At 35.9% G+C, this 22,789-nt stretch overlaps 1 protein-coding gene across 1 annotated transcript in view; it reads right to left on the reverse strand.

Annotated features, from left to right (window-relative positions):
* LOC123551920 (uncharacterized) overlaps positions 1–22,789 on the reverse strand; it is a 101,006-nt gene that overhangs the window by 76,439 nt on the left and 1,778 nt on the right. The window contains exons 2-6 of the mRNA XM_053525073.1: positions 19,916–20,247; positions 17,050–19,495; positions 7,578–7,747; positions 6,285–6,423; positions 3,604–3,778 (exon numbers count right to left, since the gene is read on the reverse strand). Coding sequence (XP_053381048.1) covers positions 3,604–3,778; positions 6,285–6,423; positions 7,578–7,747; positions 17,050–19,495; positions 19,916–20,236 — 3,251 coding nt within the window. The 5' untranslated portion in view covers positions 20,237–20,247. The remainder of the gene's footprint in view (positions 1–3,603; positions 3,779–6,284; positions 6,424–7,577; positions 7,748–17,049; positions 19,496–19,915; positions 20,248–22,789) is intronic.

Consider the following 22,789-nt stretch of genomic DNA (forward strand, 5'->3'; position numbering starts at 1 on the left):
TAAATTTCAACACTCGTGGCCTAGTGGTTCTCAAGTCACTGTTCAGGCTCCCGTGACCTTGACCTTTGATCAAGTGACCTCAAAATAAATAGGGGTCACCTACTCTGCATGTCCAATCATGCTATTAAGTTTCAACATTGTAGGTCAAGTGGTTCTCAAGTTATTTCCAAAAAATGATTTTACATGAACAGGCCACTGTGACCTTGACCTTTAATAGACTGACCCCAAAATCAATAGGGGTCATCTACTCTGCATGTTCAATCATCCTATGAAGTTTCAACATTATGGGTCAAGTGGTTCTCAAGTTATTGATCAGAACTGGTTATCAATGTTCAGGCCCCTGTGACCTTGACCTTTAACGGAGTGACCCCAAAAACAATAAGGGTCATTTACTCTGCATGAACAATCATTCTATGAAGTTTCAACATTCTGGGTCGAGAGGTTCTCAAGTTATTGATTGGAAATGGTTTTCCATGTTCAGGCCCCTGTGGCCTTGACTTTTAACAGAGTGACCTTAAAATCGTTAGGGTTCATCTACTCTGCATGACCAATCATCCTACAAAGTTTCATCATTCTGGGTCAAGTGGTTCTCAAGTTACTGACCGGAAATGGTTTTCAATGTCCGGGCCCCTGTGACCTTGACCTTTCACAGAGTGACCCAAAATGGTTAGGGGTCATCTACTCTGCATGACCAATCATCCTATTAAGTTTCAACATTCTGGGTCAAGTGGTTCTCAAGTTACTGACCGGAAATGGTTTTCAATGTTCAGGCCCCTGTGACCTTGACCTTTAATGGAGTGACCCCAAAATTGATAGGGGTCATCTACTTTGCATGTACAATCATCCTATGAAGTTTCAACATTCTGGGTCAAGTGGTTCTCTAGTTATTGATCAGAAATGGTTTTCAATGTTCAGGCCCCTGTGACCTTGACCATTGACGGAGTGATCCCATAATCAATAAGGGTCATCTACTCTTTATGACCAATCATCCTATGAAGTTTCAACATTCTGGGTCAGGTGGTTCTCTAGTTATTGATTGGAAATGGTTTTCAATGTTCAGGCCCCTGTGACCTTGACCTTTGACAGAGTGACCCCAAAATCAATAGGGGTCATCTACTCTTCATGATCAATCATCCTATGAAGTTTCAACATTCTGGGTCAAGTGGTTCTCTAGTTACTGATCGGAAATGGTTTTCAATGTTCAGGCCCCTGTGACCTTGACCTTTGACGGAGTGACCCCAAAATCAATAGGGGTCATCTACTCTTCATGACCAATCATCCTATGAAGTTTCAACATTCTGGGTCAAGTGGTTCTCTAGTTATTGATCGGAAATGGTTTTCAATGTTCAGGCCCCTGTGACCTTGATCTTTGACGGAGTGACCCCAAAAACAATAGGGGTCGTCTACTCCAGCAGCCCTACAACCCTATGAAGTTTGAAGGTTCTAGGTCAAATGGTTCTCCAGTTATTGCTCGGAAATGAAGTGTGACGTACGGACGGACGGACGGACACGGCAAAAACAATATGTCTCCTGGGGGAGACATAATTAAAACTATTAATTAAAATATATATGTTTAACTTGCTTACATGCATGTACATGCATAAAAATAATCAAACCTGGAAAATGATATACATATATACTTAACAGTAAGCATGTTTCATCCAGTGCAATTTAGCCAAAAGAAAAAAATTAATAAATTGTTTGTGCAAGAAAAAAAAAGGTTTCTGCGATATTGGTGAAATACCCAATTGGTTTTAAAAAGCCTTGGTAATAATTTCATTTTTACCCAATTCAGATTTCCAACACCCAGTTCAGACAAAAAATGATGGGTAAATACCAACTGCATCAAAAGCTTATCTGGAGCTCTGGTGTTCCATAGTGAAAGGGGAGATAAACTAATATTTACTGAAGATATTGCTCTGAACGACCACTAATTAACAATTATTTTATCTATCAAGTTTCAATAAAGTTTCTTTAGTACTTTTTAGGTATTGATCAGACTGAAGTGTGACAAACAGGAAAGATAACTGATAATTATTGAAAATACTGGAGTTGAAGTTCTTGCCCTCTGTACTAGTATATCATGTTAAATTTGCCACATCCGTGCAGTCTGATCATAATCTGCACTGTTCGCCATTCAGTCAGTGTCTTTTTGGTAAGTACCCGTTAACAGTTAATGGTACTGTCCATAATTGAAAGGTGGGCAAGTTCATTATAGAATTTTAGTAGGGTAAGGGTTAATAAATTTCCTACAGTAATTACAAATTTAATGTTCCTGACAAAAATGACAATATTCATGCTTTTAACATGTCCCAAAGATTGGGTAATGGTACTAATTTCACTTGGGTTATAGTTACATAGATCACAGACATTTATCCCAGACTTCCTGTTTAAAATCTCAAAACATTAAATTTCAAACAATCAGTATAATGTCTAAATTAAACTTGGCAGTTTTGCAGTCTGTAGCATCCTCTAGAATATGTTTGAGTAAAAAGCTGGATTACTGTGATGTATACTGAAAGGTGCCATTTTTCTTTTTAAAAATGTTTTAACCCCTACCCTGCTAAATTTCTATAAATATAATTTTCTACGGTTGAACGAATGTGAATTGGAAGAAAATTATTTTCCATTGGCCGAATAATGTGTCCAGTAGGCGGTCCTTGTGCACGAAGTTTCTGTGTTGAATGTAAGGTATTCAATTGTCATTCAGCTTTGGGCGATCAACAGGACTTCATCAATATTTTAAAAAACTTTAAAAAATTGGCAGCAATATGTATGTTTATGATGCTGAGTTTTAACAGTGAGTTTTAACAGAGTTCAAATTATAAAATTTAGACAAATGTTTTTCTATGAAGATGTATTCTGTATATCTGGTACTTTTAAGCATTTTCTAAACTGGATTAATTGTAACGCATATTAAGACTTTATGAAAAATTATGAAAATGCTATTACAATTATTGTGGTATGTGCAGTTTGTCTATAATTATATAAGACTATGTATAAGTTGTGATGAGTACAGTGTTATGTTTCAGTACACACACTGATCACCCAAGTGCTACTTACCAAATAATAAATGATAAAGTTGTTATTGTTTGTTTCTATTGGACACAGTATAAGTTTAAGGGAATGAACTTGTCCATCTTTCAGTTTGGATGGCACCATTAACTGTTAAAAGGGGTGCTTACCTAAAAGATGCTGACTGAATGGCAACCAATGCAGATCTTGATCAGACTGCACAGATGTACTGGCTGATCACGATATACACTGGTCGCAAAGGCAGAATCAGTTGAGTCCAGCATGATAAGGGTTAACCTAAATGGAACTTGGCAGATACCTGAATTTGCAACTGTCTTATTGGTCAGTTAATATTTCTGATGTCATGTTAAAATTGTGAGTTATACTTACATAATAATACTCATATAAGAAATGTTTATTCTGTCCGATATTTGCAGACAGAGTGAAAATTTTTTAAAAAACATCAGCTTTTTTTTTCATATTTATAAATATCTATGTGTATGCTTTGCTTTTCAAATGGTGACAGCATCATTTACAAGGTATGTAACATTATGCTACCATATGACACATTCATTTTTGAAAGGATATGTTTTATATTTGCCTTTCCTCTTCATATCAATGTTTGGGAATACAAGACGTATGGCACGATTGCACTGCGCTCCCCAGTTGCTCACGTCCGAGTCCTGTATGACATCACAGAGCAGTAAAAGCAAGTCTTGCCGGTGAACACCAGAATCCATATTTCCTGTCCATTTTAAAATGGCTGCAATTCAACAATAAATATATTTACTTTTATAAACTTACCTTGAATTTGTTTTATAAAAGTCTGGTAAATAAATGACAGACAAATATTTGATAAAGGAACTTAGCCTATATGCCGAGCCTATAATCATGCATCAATGTTTACTTATAGTGGCTTCAGGTTATCCATATGGGAATTCCTCTAGATTTTTTTGAACATTTCTTGTCCGAGATATACAAGATATAGAAAATGCTCCAGTTCAAAAAAGCATACTTGTGCCACACCATGAGAAAACCAACATAATGCATTTGTTACCAGCAGGGATCCAGACCAGCCTGCGCATCCGAGCAGTCTGGTCAGGATCCATGCTGTTCGCTAACAGTTTCTTTAATTGCAATAGGGTTTGAAAGCGAACAGTCTGGATCCATGCTGGTTGCAAATGCAATATGTTGGTTTTCTCATGGTGCGGCTCATTATTTTTTTTCATGCCAAATGCAAAGCACCTGCACAAAGGAGCTAGGGCACCAACACAAAAACCCAGCATCTTATCACTGGGCCAATGTATTCCAATCTGCATTGTTATACTTTAGTCAGAAGCAGTTTATCACAGACATACAGCAACAAATACAATAGAAGACTGCAAATTGTCCCCTATGGCACATATATCCGTCTGGTAAAAGATACTTGTCAAACAATGCCATTATTTCTATATGAGAATGTGCATGACTCTCTATACTGTAAAATCAGTAACATTCGTCAAAAAAATAAATTTCATTGATTTCATTTTGGCATCAATCTGCATAATTAACTCCTAATTAACAAACAAAGTCCAACCTTTTTTATCTTCAAAAGTTTAGATACCTAAGGAATAGCTATTTCAGGCAAAACCATGATATTTAACATCCACAAAATCAAATTGCTGCAAAGTAGTGGCCTATTTCTCAGAACTGTACTGATGCTGTTTAAATACTTAAAAAATAAGAAAACAATTTTAACACAACATACTATGAAGTTATAGCCGTTGTTTATTTTTATAATTCCCTGAAGAAAGCATGTAACCAAAACATTGGAATATTAGTAAACTATAAATTTACTTTGTGTTTGGTTCTTATACACTACATTATTTCAAAACTTTAACACTTCCATAATTATAAATAAAACTATTTTGTGGTGATAAGAGCAATACAACAACCTAGATTCACAGTTTAAATGCACATATTTCATAGCATAATGTAAACTACTAAACAGTGATTACAATCCAACAACAAAGACTACCTGCTTTTTTCATATATAGCACAAGTTTCAAACTTTCTCACAGCAAAATGTCTAGTTTAGAGCAAACAGGCGACAACACTCTTCAAAACTCTGCCTTTTTCTCAGAAAACTTAGCTCTGAAGTAATTTAGGTAAACAGTATATACAGTTCTGTTTTGTATTTGCTCATTCAAAGTAGCATCTTTGAGCCTCACAGAAAATAAAATTGTTCTGAAAGGACAAGAGGACCATGATGTCCATAAGTTGCTGACCTGACCTGACCTTGATCTTTTGACCCGTAATATATTATTATAGAAGCAATGTATCACAAAAAGCCATCTTCATCTGGAAATTTTATAGGTATGACCATGGCAAGAAAAATGTCAGTCCATCAGAAACATATGAACAAACATGAGAAACATCCACCAGAGGATGCTATAGACCAAGTGTCATGAAGATCCATCAAATGGTTCATTAGAAGCAGACCTTTAAGAAATGTTTCTATCTTAGTTTATGTCAACAAAGTGCAGTCAAGCTAAATTATTAATTTTGAACAAACTTGAAATAAGTGCATGAAAGGACACTTCTGACAAAGCCTGGTGGTGATCGATTGATCCATTTGTATCTGTAGCTTCATGGGATGATGTCATTCAAAGATGTTTTTCTTTTTCTAGCTCCGGAGACCCCTAAATGCAGTCAAGCGCAACCATATGAACAAATCTGATAAAGGTCCATCAAAGGATACTTTTGGCCAAGTTTGGTGAACATCAATTAAGCAGGTTATGAGAAGCTGTTGAAAGGTTTTCTATTTTTAACTATTTTGGCCCCTATTTAATGCAGTTTAGTAAAATCATTTAAAGAGACTTTGAGAGATGTCTATGCCAGGGTGCTACAAATCAGGTTTGGTGTTATTCTAACCAATGAGCCATGCCATGAGAAAACCTACATTTGCAACCAGCATGGATCCAGACCAGCCTGCGCATCCGTGCAGTCTGGTCAGGATCCATACTGTTCACTAACAGTTTCTCTAGTTCCAATAGGCTTTGAAAGCGAACAGCATGGATCCTGACCAGACTGCGTGGATGCGCAGGCTGGTCTGGATCCATGCTGGTTGCAAACCTACTATGTTGGTTATCTCATGACGCAGCTCAAATGGTTTTAGAGGAGAAAATGTTTTATCTAAAATGGCGACAAAGAATGCTGGACAATCCACGTGTACTTACAGCTCACCCTCAACCTTTTGAAAAATGAACAATAATAATATTGAAACTTACAAGGAAGATGTTCTACAATTTTTTCCATGTCAATATTGATGTCCCTATGAGGCTGGTAAAGTGGGGATTCCCCTTCTGTTCCAGGGAGCTCCTCTTGTATTTGGTATGCATCCAACATGGAAATCCCAAAGTAGTAAGTTGTAGGAAATGGTTAAGGAATTTTCAACAAATGGCAGTTTGAACTACATGAATCTTTATCTGCATTTAAGCAAAACAAGTCATATACTTACAAAATATACTGGTAACAGTTTTGGCAATCAAGTCTATCTGACAACAGCATTAGTTTCAACTAAGAACTATGTCATCAACTTGTACATTTCTGATGACATGCATGTAGAAATAGTACCACAATCTTTCTGCTTTTTGTTTCAAAACATTTAACATTATATTCAATACTTGAATTGTATTATACTGTTTAGAATGATTAAACGATATGGTTTATCCCTCACCCTGCTTAATTTCTATAATGAACTTGTCCATCTTTCAATTTGGACAGTACCGTTAACTGTTAAAAGGGGTGCTTACCAAAAAAAATACTGACAAAATGGCAAACAGTACAGACCATGATCAGACTGCACAGCTGTGCAGGCTGATCTTGGTCTGCACAGGTCGCAAAGGCAGAATCACTTGCCGGCAGCAGGCTAAGGGTTAGATACTCTGAAGTCATTAATATTTGTGGGGGACTACTTTCTTGGATTTTGTGGTTGTGTCAATCCACGAAATAAAATCCCAACAAATTATCAAAAGATCCCATTCTTTTATCGTGATAAGTGGAATCCACAAACTCATAGCCCAATGAAACAGCTGTTTTGGGTGAAACCACAAGTTTTACATCCATAAAAATTATTTCACAATATACAGTTGAAACTCAGAATCTGAAAGTGTAAGAAACTGAGCATTCTATCTTTAGACAACCTGAAGCATTTTGCTCAGTTTCGTAAACATGCACAATGTCTAACAATATAAAGTTGGACCAAGAAATGTATGACAAGACTTACCAGTAGTATGAATTTGAAACGTTAAGTAACAATGCTCCCACTTTGACAAGAGGACATAATTATATTTTGACAAATTAAGAAGTATCTATATCAAGAATTTGACTGACAGGACTTCAAAGTTCCTTCAATACCAGAATTGCTGTATGCTGAATATGAGCCAAAATACACCCTGTACATAGATACAGACCTTTGACTACATTTGTAATTTTAAGATAACTGAAATTTTGATATATGCACGAACTAGATGCTGTATTTTTACTGTATACTATAAACTGTGTTGGTAGAAAAAAGGATATTTTTTGTATTTTCCCTTTCTCTGTGCCTGACTGTTTGGATACAGCTCCCTCATTGCTCGATTACATGCCGATGACCAAAGTACGGCATCCTGTATACCAGAGGAGCTGCTGATACACTGTAGCAGGTAGTCTCGAGATGTATTGCCGCGATCACACTCAACCACATAATCTATAATTAAACAAATTTATTTTATGTTAACTAATGAAATACTGTATTCTATCAGTTAAATATTTTTATATCTCATCACTCACACTGTAAAAATAAGAAATCTATATTTTCACGCTGTGAGAGATATAGCTCCGTCCCCTCATACATAGTGTTTGAATTTTAAATTATTTGCTTAAAACAGGATGAAAATTGTAGTTGTATTTTGTTCTTTATAGTATATTTCTCGATTATTTTACTTAATGAGAATTTCATAGCGTTAAGCAGCAAAAAATAAAATAAAATTGTGTGCACCTTTCTAACGTCACAACACGTCACAGACGTCATGTCTGTTTACGCGCGTCTGTTTCCCGCGCTGAGATTAAAAATTGTTGCAAAATGCACATCTCAACGTAACTGAGCATAAAGTAACAAGAGGACCATGATGGTCCTGAATCGCTCACCTGTCCCCACATGACCCAGTTTTGAACTGAGTATGACGTCATTTTTCCTATTATTTGACATAGTGACCTAGTTTTTGAGCTCTTGTGACCAAGTTTTGAACATGACCTAGATATCATCAAGATAAAAATTCTGACCAATTTTCATGAAGATCCATTGAAAAATATGGTCTCTAGAGAGGTCACAAGGTTTTTCTATTAACTGACCTTATGACCTAGTTTTTGAAGGCACGTGACCAAGTTTTGAATTTGACCTAGATATCTCAAGTATGGCCTCTAGAGAGGTCACAAGGTTTTTCTATTTTTAGACCTACTGACCTAGTTTTTGACTATACGTGACCCAGTTTCGCTCTTGACCTAGATATCATCAAGATGAACATTCAGACCAACTTTCATACTGATCCCATGCAAAATATGGTCTCTAGAGAGGTCACAAAATTTCTCTATTTGTAGACCTACTAACCTAGTTTTTGACCGCACGTGTCTCAGTTTCGCACTTGATCTAGATATCATCAAGATGAACATTCTCTCCAATTTTCATGAAGATCCACTGAAAAATATGGCCTCTGGGGAGGTCACAAGGATTTTCTATTTTTAGACCTACTGACCTACTTTTGGATAGCACGATACCCAGTTTCAAACGTGACCTAGATATCATCAAGGTGAACATTCTCACCAACTTTCATGAAGATCCAATGAAAAATATGACCTCTAGGGAGGTCACAAGGTTTTTCTATTTTTAGACCTACTGACCTAGTTTTGGACCGCACATGACCCAGTTTCGAACACGACCTAGATGTCATCAGAGTGAATATTCTGACCAATTTTCATGAAGATCTCATGAAAAGTATGGCCTCTACAGAGGTCACATGGTTTTTCTATTTTTAGACCTACTGACCTAGTTTTTGAGTGCACGTGACCCAGTTTCAAACTTGATCTAGTTATCATCAAGGTGAACGTTCTGACCAATCTTGATGAAGATCCGTTGAAAAATATGGCCTCTAGGGAGGTCACAAGGTTTTTCTATTTTTAGACCTACTGACCTAGTTTTGGATTGCACGTGATCCAGTTTCAAACCTGACCTAGATATCATCAAGATGAACATTCTGACCAATTTTCATAAAGATCCCATGAAAAATGTGACCTCTAGAGTGGTCACAAGCAAAAGTTTACGCACGCACGGAAGCACGAACGGCTGGATGGATGACGGACGCCGCGTGATCACAAAAGCTCACCTTGTCACTTTGTGACTGGTGAGCTAAAAAAATAGACAATAACAGGAACAAGAGGACCATGATGGTGCTGAATCGCTCACCTCTTCCCACATGATCCAGTTTTGAGTATGACGTCGTTTTTTCTATTATTTGACATAGTGACCTAGTTTTTGAGCTCATGTGACCCAGTTTTGAACTTGACCTAGATATTATCAAGATAAAAATTCTAACCAATTTTCATGAAGATCCATTGAAAAATATGGTCTCTAGAGAGGTCACAAGGTTTTTCTATTATTTGACCTATTGACCTAGTTTTTTAAGGCACGTGACCCAGTTTCGAACTTGACCTAGATATCATCAAGGTGAACATTCTGACCAATTTTCATGAAGATCCATTCAAGGGTATGGCCTCTAGAGAGGTCACAAGGTTTTTCTATTTCAAGACCTACTGACCTAGTTTTTGATCACAGTTGACCCAGTTTCAAACTTGACCTAGATATCATCAAGATAAACATTCAGACCAACTTTCATACAGATCCCATGAAAAATATGGCCTCTAGAGAGGTCACAACGTTTTTTCATTATTTGACCTACTGACCTACTTTTTGATGGCACGTGACCCACTTTCGAACTTGACCTAAATATCATCAAGATAAACATTCTGACCAATTTTTATGGAGATCCATTCACAAGTATGGCCTCTAGAGAGGTCACAAGGTTTTTCTATTTTTAGACCTACTGACCTAGTTTTTGACCGCACATGACCCCTTTTCGAACTTGACCTAGATATCATCAAGTGAACATTCAACCAATTTCATGAAGATCCATTGAAAATATGGCCTTTAGAGAGGTCACAAGGTTTTTCTATTTTTGACCTACTGACCTAGTTTTGACGGCACGTGACCCATTTCGAACTTGACCTAGATATCATCAAGATGAACATTCAGACCAACTTTCATACAGATCCCATGAAAAATATGGCCTCTAAAGAGGTCACAAGGTTTTTCTATTATTTGACCTACTGACCTAGCTTTTGATGGCACGTGACCCATTTCGAACTTGATCTAGATATCATCAAGGTGAACTTCTGATTAATTTTCATGAAGATTTCGTGAAATATATGGCCTCTAGAGAGGTCACAAGGTTTTTCTATTTTTAGACCTACTGACCTAGCTTTTGACGGAACGTGACCCAGTTTCGAACTTGATCTAGATATCATCAAGTGAACATTCAGACCAACTTTCATACAGATCCCATGAAAAATATGGCCTTTAGAGAGGTCACAAAGTTTTTCTATTATTTGACCTACTGACCTAGTTTTTGATGGCACGTGACCCAGTTTCGAACTTGACCTAGATATCATCAAGGTGAACGTTCTGATTAATTTTCATGAAGATCTTGAAAATATGGCCTCTAGAAAGGTCACAAGGTTTTTCTATTTTTAGACCTACTGACCTAGTTTTGAAGGCACGTGACCCACTTTCAAACCTGACCTAGATATCATCAAGTGAACATTCTGACCCATTTTCATGAAGATCTCTTGAAATATATGGCCTCTAGAGAGGTCACAAGGTTTTTCTATTTTAGACCTACTGACCTAGTTTTTGACCGCAGTGACCCAGTTTCGAACTTGACCTAGATATCATCAAGATGAACATTCAGACCAACTTTCATAAAGATCCCATGAAAAATATGGCCTCTAGAGAGGTCACAAGGTTTTTCTATTATTTGACCTACTGACCTAGTTTTTGAAGGCACGTTACCCAGTTTCGAACTTGACCTAGATATCATCAAGGTGAACGTTCTGATCAATTTTCATGAAGCTCTTGTGAAATATATGGCCTCTAGAGAGGTCACAAGGTTTTTCTATTTTTAGACCTACTGACCTAGTTTTTGACGGCACGTGACCCAGTTTCGAACTTGACCTAGATATCATCAAGGTGAACATTCTGACCAACTTTCATAAAGATCCCATGAAAAATGTGACCTCTAGAGTGGTCACAAGCAAAAGTTTACGGACGCACAGACGCACGCACGCACGCACAGACGGACGGACGGACGGACGACGGACGACGGACGCCGCGCGATCACAAAAGCTCACCTTGTCACTTTGTGACAGGTGAGCTAAAAAGAAAATTTGTTTGTTTTTTCGTGAATATTGAATATATCTCACCTCGAAGTGAGAAAATGGTCACATTTTCACTCTTTTCAGTGAGATATATTCCATATTCACTCAAAACAAACAAATATCCTCTATCTATTCATAAACATGTTCCTTTGGTCACATTTAACCATAAATCTTATTAATTATATCTAATCATACTGGCTGGTGAGTTGAACTTGGCTCTAACTCAGTTTTTTTGCAATATTTCACTCATCTGTGTCTTGCATATCATATTTATTGTGTGTGGTATAACTTCCCTGTCAAAAGTATAAAAATATCTTACTAACACATAATTATGTGTTTTACTGAAGCTAATAAAACACATGTGATTATCTCTTTAAAGCTGCTCGCCCTCAGTTTGGTCGAAAAAATTAAATTTCCCAAAAGCAACATTTTTGTAACAAGAATATAAAATGAAAAGGTATAATCAACAAAATAAGCGAAAATCTACGTAGCGTTTTGAGAAAATTGCTAATGAAAACAAGTTTATGGATTCGCAGCACTATATGGCTATATTGAAAAATAATAAACCGTTTGCAACGCTTTACTTTTTCCTACATAACCATATAGCATGGTGAATCCATAAACCTTTCTGCGAGTGAGCAGCTTTAATAAAAAAAAGCTGTCAAGCTGATGTGTCTAATTTCACAGAATCACTTACTGACTTGTCTGGCAGACATATTCTGTACTTTTATTTTTCATTTAAAAAGTTCATTCCAGAGGCACAATGAACTTTAGTTTATTGGAAACTTACCATAAGACCATCAACACTATATTATAAGTTTTACAAGAGAATCATTCTTCAAACCGCAAAATGGATTAAGAACTATTAATGGTACCCACAAATATTTCCAAGAAATGCGAAATGTCACCTAAATTTGATAAAAGACAAAGTGAGCCGTGCCATGAGAAAACCAACATAGTGGGTTTGCGACCAGCATGGATCCAGACCAGCCTGCGCATCCGCGCAGTCTGGTCAGGATCCATGCTGTTCGTTTTCAAAGCCTATTGGAATTAGTGAAACTGTTAGCGAACAGCATGGATCCTGACCAGACTGCGCGGATGCGCAGGCTGGTCTGGATCCATGCTGGTCGCAAACCCACTATGTTGGTTTTCCCATGGCACGGCTCAAGTGATACTAGTATTAAATGTTTCATTTCTAGCAATAAATAGAGGAAATTCAAAAAAAGATTTGTTTGTTTTGAGTGAATATGGAATAAATCTTATCATATATTCACAAAAAAAAAAAGAAAAAAAAAAAAATGAGAGCAAATTTTCTTTATATTTTATGTCCATTAACACTGAAATTTGTATTTTGCAACAAATTTTAATCTCAGTGCAGGAAGCATGTGAACAAATCTGACGTTAGACGTCTGGTGATCTTACAAAGACACACAAGACAATGTTCCACTTCGTTTTATTATTTGCAACATAATGTTACAAAATTCTCATCAAGTTACTTTATTTGAATTGAGAAGTATTCTATGAAGAATTAAGAGTGCCCTTACAGAAGAAAAAGGCCTGCTGCGTACACTTGCTGTGTACATACAGCGTATATGATGCGTACATGATGTGTACTGAAATCAAGGGCTTTAAATAGTACGCAGGATATACACCGCACATACACCGATAGTACGTTTGTAGTACACTTTTGACATGCAAATGAGCTCTGCCGCGTACTACTTGCTGCGTACATGCTGTGGACTACATAGTACATAGGATGTACGCTGGAGGAATTTAGTATGCGGGAAATAGTACGCAGCATGTACGCGGCACATACACTTTTCACATGCAAATGAGCCTGCGGTGTACTACCCCTGCGGCATACATGCTGTGTACTCCTGTGGCGTACATGCTGTGTACTCCTGTGGCGTACATTCTGTGTACTCCTGGCCCGAGTCCTGCGGCGTACATGCTGTGTACTCCTGCTGCATACATGCTGTGTACTCTTGTGGCGAAACTGCTGTGATAATGTAAATTCCTTACCCCACCAACTTTCTTATACAAATGCTGATCATTTGGACAGAAAAAAACAGAAAAAAGATAAGTGACATGCATCAATAAGTAATTACCCTTACCAAAATAATGTAGATTGATGTTATCAAATAAATTAGTATGCTTTTCTTCATCCACTTTTCAATGAAATAAATCAGTTTTTGTAGCATGTAATTTGGTAAACATCTGAAGAAAATGGCGTAACTGCATCAAGGGGAAACAACTTTAATTCAACTAAATATAAGTGTTATAAATTTCGAAGTATCTGCGGTGTACATGCAGTGTACTATTTTCTTGTACAAGTCCCTCCTGCGTACATGCAGTGTACTCCTTAAATTTTCAGAGTCTGTGCTGCGTACTTGAAATGTACTAGTGACCTCCTGCGTACATACTGTGTACTCGTCGAGATAGTACGCGGCATGTACGCGGCATGCGGTGTATGTAAAATGTACTCCTCTTGCATACTACTATGTTCGCGGCATATACACAGCAAATACGCAGCATGTACGCCACAGAGGCTTGCTTCTGTAAGGGTGATTAGAATTTTCATCCGGTTTTATGCAAAAAATTAGAAATTAATACACAAAGTAGATCAGCAAAAATGGTATCACTTACAGAGAGCGATATGCAGTGAATTATATATGGATTATATCTCGCTATCTCGTATTTCTTAACTTACAGCATGAAATAAAAATTCTGCTTCTTCAAATGGCATATAGGTATGAAATCTGCAGCCACATTTGTAGAGAAAGATGGTAGTGACCTCTATATTCTGGCAGTCTTTGTTAGTACTTACGACATACAGTTAATGTGATTATATCAAGACACTTAATTTCAGGATTTATTACATACTCATTTAAAAACTCCGTTAACTTTCAATGTAACCCGAAACGTCAATATTTTTCCATATTGACGTTCAAATTTCATATCGGTTGTGTGACATCATTTGTGACGTCAGTTTCATACATGCCAACGCGTTTAAAGGTTCTTAAACGATGATATTTTCAATTTTACACTGGCTTTATAACAAATTTTAATCATTTATATAAAAATTTTATGTGTAGATGTTTATGTAATAAAAAGATTATTAGATTTGCATCAGGAAATATGCACTCTTTCTTTTGCGAAATACTGCGCTCCTGAAGTCGTGCAATATTTCCGCTGCAGAACTCATGCATATTTCTCAATACAAATCTAATAACCTATAAATACAATGCAGTCAATCACTAACAAAAACAAACTGAGAAAATATTATTAATGTAAAAAGGACTCAATAATATTCAAAAGAACATACTAACAACAAATAAAATTGAACTTACTACTTTCCCACTAATATTTTTATAAATAGCTGAGCGTACTCTGTGTATGGTATCTTTTCAGCTTACTGTCACTATTAGTGGCAAATGCCCCTGAAGCATGCCCAAGAATGCTAAAGTTATCTGCGCAAAATATGCCAGAATAGTTTAGGACTAAGGTATGAATCATTTTGTGACCCTGACCTTGACCTGAGAGACCTGGGTCATAAGTGTGACATGTACCTCAATATGGTTACCATTTGTGTCAAGTTATTTTTGAAATCCCTTGATAAATGGCAGACTTATGGACCAGACAAGAAACAGACCATGTTAACCTTTGACTTCTAAGTGTGACCTTGACCTTGGAGCTAGAGGTCTGGGTCTTGCGCATGACATTTCATCTTATTATAGGCAACATTTATGCCTAGTAATTTTAAAATCCCTTGACGAATGGCAGAGTTATGGACCACAGAAGAAACAGACCATGTTAACCTTTAACCTCTAAATATGAAATTGATCTTGGAGCTAGGGGTCTGGATCTTGTGCATGACAAGTTGTCTCATTATTGGGAAAATTTGTGCCAAGTAATTTCAAAATCCCTTGATGAGTTATGAACCAGAACGAAACAGACCCTGTTAACTTTTGACTTCTAAGTCTAACCTTGACCTTGGAGCTAGGGGTCTGGGTCTTGCGTATGACACATCATCTCATTATGGTAAACATTTATGCCAAGTTATTTAAAATCCTTTCATGGGTGGCAGAGTTATGGACCGGACACGAAACAGACCCTGTTAACCTTTGACCTGTAAGTGTGACCTTGACCTTGGAGCTAGAGGTCTGAATCTTGTGCATGACACATCATCTCATTATGGTGAACATTTATGCCAAATGATCTTAAAATCCCTTTATGGATGGCAGAGTTACAGCCTGAAAAAAAAATTACACGGACAGACGTATGGTTGCACACACGGAAAACCGACAGACAGTTCAATTTTAATATGCCCACTTTCAGGGGCATACAAATATGTTTTCTAAGCTCAAAATTTAACTCTTATAATTGATACAAATTTGTATTTATGATCTTTCCTAAGCCATTAGATCAATTTATATATAAACCTTTAAGCGATTTCTTTATTTCAAAAATTATATAATATATCAATGTGCCCCTACTCTTCAGAACTTAATTCTACCAGCAGCCTGGATATCTGCCTGCTCTCTCATGAAAGATAATAGCAAACACCACAAACTAATTTAATTCAAAGGCAAAAATGAATCTCGGAACAGAATTAGCCATGAATGTTTTACATCATCGTATATGGCATCTACATAATATCATACATGAAACCTATACAATATTACACATCAAACCTATACAACAGTATACATGAAACCTTAATAACCGTATACCATATCATAAATGAAACCTATATACTGTAAAATCATTAAAGTTTGTGTGCAAGAAATTTCGTGGTTTGGGTCAAAACAGCAATTTCCTGGGGAAAAGAATTTGTGGATTTCAACTTTTGAACATGAAATGAATGGGAATTTTACTTGTTCATTGGGATTAAATTTCGTGGATTGACTCAACCACGAAAATTAGTCCACCATGAATATTAATGATTTCACAGTATTTAAAAACCTATACTGGTAAATACCATATATGAAACCTATTCAAACCTATACAATATCATACATGAAACCTGAATAAACCTTTGATATTATACATGAAAGTCAAACCTATACAAAGAACTATACAATATCGTACTAGTACCATAAATGACATCTATAAAAGCCTATACAATACCTTACATGAAACCCAACATCATACATGAAACCTATTATAAAAAGTTTTTGAAGAGAAAGCCAGTAGATCAAACTTTTAGTACACATATATTTTCTTAAAAGCTGATTTATATTGCCCATACAAAAAACTGAACAAACACATTTGAGCCGCGCCATGAGAAAACCAACATAGTGGGTTTGCGACCAGCATGGATCCAGACCAGCCTGCGCATCCGCGCAGTCTGGTCAGGATCCATGCTGTTCGCTAACAGTTTCTCTAATAGCAATAGGCTTTGAAAGCGAACAGCATGGATTCTGACCAGACTGCGCGGATGTGCAGGCTGGTCTGGATCCATGCTGGTCGCAAAGCCACTATGTTGGTTTTCTCATGGCACGGCTCATTTTTCTTATTTACCTGGCAGTACTTCTTTCAGTTTCTGCACTCTCCAGTTTTCTCCCATCTCACAACTCCCTGAAACAGTCTGGTCTACATTTCTCCCTCCAAATGGTTCCCCTTTTCCTTCAGCACCTATCCCAGAATCCATCCCAAACCTGGAACCAGACCCAGAGTCATCAAGTCCCTGAGGCCACATGGGCCCTCGGGAACCATGACTAAGTAAGTTTCCAACAGAGGATTTATGTACTTTGTCAAAATGTCTTTCATATTCATCCACTTCTGAATATCTAAATGAACAAGCATGACATTTATATTGTGTAAGTAATGAGTCTGACATCTTAACCTCATCCTTGATCTTTGTCCTATATCTAGACTCAGACAAATAAGAAATACCATCTTTTTCCACAAAGCGATTAGAATGGTTTCCATCCATTTCAGGATAGTTCTGTCTTTTATTCCAATTAACTCCATCAGTTCCTACGTAATCAAGCTTTTCTTTCTTAAATGAAGTTAATTCCAAAGTTTTGCTACAATATTCAGATCTTTTTGGATTGGAACCATTGGATAAATCTGCTGGAAAGTTGGAATTTTCACAAACAATTTGGCGCTCCTTTCCCTTATTTGACTGCTTATTACCACACCTACCTTCCAGTAGCTTTTGTCTCAACAGAGTCATATTAGAGGAATGACTAGATTTCGTCGACAAGCAAATTTTATTGTCCCTGCTGTCATCACTATCCGAATCTGAATTCCGTCCAAATTTAGAATGTTTCAAAAGCCTCTTTCTTTTTTTCATTGCCAAATCAACCGGGTGTTCATTTGGTCTTTTATATGTAAATCTCGCATCTTCAATAAAACTGCTTGTACCATAAGGGGAGACAATAGGTGTTCGCCCTCTACACTGAGTTACTGCCTTTGGCCTCATGATGAAATTGTAGAATAAATTTTGATCTGGCATTCTGGGTCCTACAGAAATATCCTGCGCAGAGTAAGGTCTCTTGCCATTATCTTTAGAATTCTCAGTTTTTAAATTTGGGCTCAGATTTTTTTCACAGCATTTGGGACTTTTAGAATTTGAATCATGATTATCTTCGGGGTTTTCGGCTGACAAAACTTTATTTTTATGAGCTGACATATTACAATGAACCTGAAATGTTGTTTTGATTGGTGATTTCCAGTTGCAGATTTGGCAGAAATATACAATATTTCCTCCTTCTCTGACCAACTTTGTGTACTTCCCAAATTCTGCTGTAAAACTTGGGTTGAATGGCAATTTTGCCAGGTTGCCGTTAGAAACATTCCTTCCCTGAACATCAGACTTTATGATCTGATCAGTTATCTGTTTAATATCTATCACACTACTGTCTTTATTAGTTTTATTCTTTTTTACTTTGTCTGGTTCTCTGTTTTCATAAAAATGTTTCTGTGTCAGATCTAGAGAACCATTCAAGGTTTCAATCCCTGTATGATCAACCAACTGTTTGGGACTTTCAAAATCTTGGACTGGTTTACTTCTTTTTATCACTTTTGCTCTTAACTGTCTATGACCAGATGAATCGGAATCACTATCATTGTTACTGTCAATCATCTGATCATGTGACCCTGTGATGTCACTTCCTGTAAAGTCACATGACAGGTTTTCATCACTTCCTGTATGTGAATAGATCACATGTTCTTTTAAATCTTCTTCAGTTCTAACCTTTAATGAGCACATTTTACATGTGTGGCAGTGTGAATCTTCAGACAAATGCTGCCTGTTCACATGTTTGATGAAACTGTCTTCTGATGTAAGGATGGATGGGATTGAAGTGCATAACGTGCACTTATAAAGTACTTCTGCAAACTTCAACAAGTCTTTCCCATTCTCTTTAATATTTTTACCAGATATATTCTTCAAATACAGCTTATCAAACTCTGAAAAATCCCTGTCATCATCAGAGTCTTCTGTAAAACACATTTCATCTTCTGAGAGATCTAAATTTTTATCAACTTCACATTTGAGTGGAGGAAACTTCCCCCTTCTTAAATTTTCCATTTTCCTTCCATCTAAATCAGATTTAAAATTCCTGTCATATTTGTCTGTTTCATTACTAATGACTTGTTCACTTGCCTCCACACTCTCAACATCTATGCTACCATTCAATTTACTTCTCAAGAGAGTTTTGTTCATATATTTGCCAGGGTTATTTTCAATTTGCTTCAATTCTTTGGCTTTCACCGATTCTTCTTCCAAATATTTCTGATCCATTTCATGTTTAATATCCTCAAAAGTTTTAATGTTTTCTGCTTTCTCTGCTGTACACATGTCATTTACACCAGATTCTATCTCCACTTTATCATCATTAACTGCAGCTCCATCAGCTGACATTTCTCTTGTTTCAGGAATCAACAGCAAACTATTCCTTTCAGGACTTTCTTTTTCATCTACCTCTCCTTTTATAGCTACTGCTACAATGCTTTGAATCTTAAAATAATAAAGTAATAAATCAAAATCATATACTGCTAACATATCAAATTCATTCTTCTCCTTTGGAAAAAAACAATAACCTTTTCAATATTTTGCGACAGTTCATTATAACTTTTATATGAAACAAACTTTAGATAAAAATGTTTCACAAGTTAACTAAGCATAAACATCAAACATTTCCAATAACAAATGAACCCCTTTAATCTAAACCTGGTAAGTACATGTAGCAACCCTGCTAAATGGAACATACATTTTGTATTATAATATGTCTTCAGCCTAATACAAGTGCCTTGTATAGAAAATAATACCTTTTAACCTGAACCCCCTAACTGGTCGAAAATCTGCTGAATAAAGAGTGGTATCACTGTTAGGAGTGTGTGAGATATACTGAACAGAGAAATGCATGTCATCACTAACCTTTTCATTGTCATCTATAAACTCCTCTATTTTCCCATCATTTTTGCTCTCTACATCCATGGCAGTAGTCTTTGGGTCATCACTTCCATTATTGATTTTCTCACTTAAATCTCCTGAAGTTTCTACATCTTGGCCAGTAGCGCTTTCATTCTTCCTTTTCAAATCATTTGAAATGTCTATACCATGTTCCATCGTATTTTCAGGTATTATAACGTTGTTACTGAAGTGAACAGTGTGCTTTAAAATATCAGTCATTTTGAGTCCATTACAGCTTCCTTTTTTGTTGTTGTATATCTGTTCATGGGGGACTACTTGTATCATGTGTACAGCCTCTTGAAAAAAAAAGAGAGAAAATATTGTAAAGGGTGAATAAGGTGAAAAAAGAGCTGTCCATAAGACAGCGCGCTCGACTTTTCTCACTGCTTGACTCTGAATTAGAGCTTTGCCAGTAAAAAAAATTCTAAGTTAAAAAGGGACATAACTCTGTCAAAATTCAAATCAGAGTTATGGGAATTGTGTCTCCTGGTGTAGACTTTGATAGTAAATAACTATTTTGAGTTTCAAGTCAAAAGCTTTAACAGTAACAGAGATATTTGACTTTTAACAAAAAATTCTAAGTTAAAAAGGGGCATAATTCTGTCAAAATTAAATCAGAGTTATGGATATTGTTTCTCCTGGTGTAGACTTTGATGGTAAATAAGTATTTTAAGTTTCAAGTCAAAAGCTTTGATAGTAACAGAGATATTTGACTTTATCAAAAACTTTAACAAAAAATTCTTAGTTAAAAAGGGGCATAATTCTGTCAAAATTCAAGCCAGCATTATGGGAATTATGTCTCTTGGTGCAGACTTTGATTGTATGTAACTATTTTGAGTTTCAAGTCAAAAGCTTTAATAGTAACAGAGATATTTGACTTTATAAATTATTTTTTTTTAAATTCTAAGTTAAAAAGGGGCATAATTCTGTCAAAACTCAAATCAGAGTTATGGGGATTATTTCTTCTGGTGTAGACTTTAATGGTAAATAAGTATTTTAAGTTTCAAGTCAATAGCGTTGATAGTAACAGAGATATTTGACTTTATCAAAAACTTTAACCAAAAATTCTAAGTTAAAAAGGGGCATAATTCTGTCAAAATTCAAATCAGAGTTATGGGGATTGTTTCTCCTGGTGTAGACTTTGATAGTAAATAACTATTTTAAGTTTCAAGTCAATAACTTTGATAGTAACAGAGATATTTGACTTTATCAAAAACTCTAACCAACAGTGACGCAGACGCTGATGCCGACGCAGACGCTGGGGCGAGTGCAATAGCTCTACTTTTTCTTCGAAAAGTCGAGCTAAAAAGTAGCACCATTCAAGATAGAGTCCCCTGTTGGACGATGACTTATTATCTCAACTGCTGCATAAATCTGGTATCTGTTAATGATGTACATATGATACTGTGCTAATTATTATTAAAACAATCTTTAATAACGCAAAGTATTTTGCTTTAAATTTGCATATTATCTGAAATTCTGCAGCTGTTATTTGCTTTTTGTATTTCTTGAAAACTTTTCATTTTTAAATTGGTGGGCATTATAGAGAAAAAAAATGTAATGAAATAATTCATCATATTCAAGGGATAAAACACCACCTTCTTTTTAACTGGGTCCTTTCGACACATTGATGGATGGTGGAGTTAAAGTGCAAGAAAGAATGACAAACAGAGGGATGGAAAAGAAAATTCATACAATCCTTTACTTATTTTCAACCAGTAGGTGACTAAAAATAATGAAAAATCCAACTTCTCTAATTTTTATAGAAATAAAATGTATCATATTTCACCTTTCATTGAAATGGTATGAAGACAAATTTATTCTAAAAATTCTTGACATATGCCCTTAATTTTTCTGATTGTACAAATGATATATTAGGTGTAAGGGTATTACCTAAAACTTACTATAAAATTGATTTTACTAATCCCAATATGCCACTCTCAGTTACTTTCTCTGACTATCTAAGACAAGTTGTATGGACTGCAATGGAATGGAAGTGATTACAGTCAGGTACTATATAATTATACCATGGATAAAATATGACAGGAGTGGGATCACCCCAACCCCCTTCCCGCTACACAATTTTTGTTTTGTTTTACTTCCTTGAGCACATATTACAAAAGCCAAATTGTAATTCAGGAATACTCACTATGAATACTTAATTTATGAGTGGTATTTTCCATAAATTTGTTGTTATTAACCGATTTAAGTTAGCTTGGAGGTATGGCTACATCCTCGTCACGCGCAGTGCTTCTTTGATCTATAAAATGGAGATTTTTCTTAGTAATTATGTTTTAGAATTCCAGTTTTTATCAATGCCATTTACATTTATGACTTGCATTTCCTTATTTGGGATCCAGGCATGAATTTTTGGTGGCCAATTAACAACTTTTGTGATTTTTAAAGTCTAAATAACATTTCTATTCCTGATAACTGACTGCTACATATATGGGCTTGTACCTTCCACAATCATGCTCTTCACGTCCCCAATGTCATATACCACTTCCTTCAAACCCTGACTGGTCATAATTTACAAACAATTTATAAAATATTTTTTGTGCTTTCACATTAGCAAAAAACAAAAGAAGACATCAGAATCTTTCTATTTCCTTTTAAAATGGCCAATCGAATTTGTTTTATAAATCATACACATCTGATCATTTACACTAATTTATGTTCAATGAGTGCTTTAAAATTCATATTAAATTTTCGCTTGTTAAAATTTGATTTTCATCTAAGTTATTTTAGCATACATATAAATTTGATAAACATCCATTACCTCCCTTTGTGCAACCAAGATAGATTAGATAAAAAAATAAACAGATTGCATGCAGAACT

Source organism: Mercenaria mercenaria, chromosome 15 (assembly GCF_021730395.1).
Source record: "Mercenaria mercenaria strain notata chromosome 15, MADL_Memer_1, whole genome shotgun sequence".
NCBI lineage: Eukaryota > Metazoa > Mollusca > Bivalvia > Venerida > Veneridae > Mercenaria > Mercenaria mercenaria.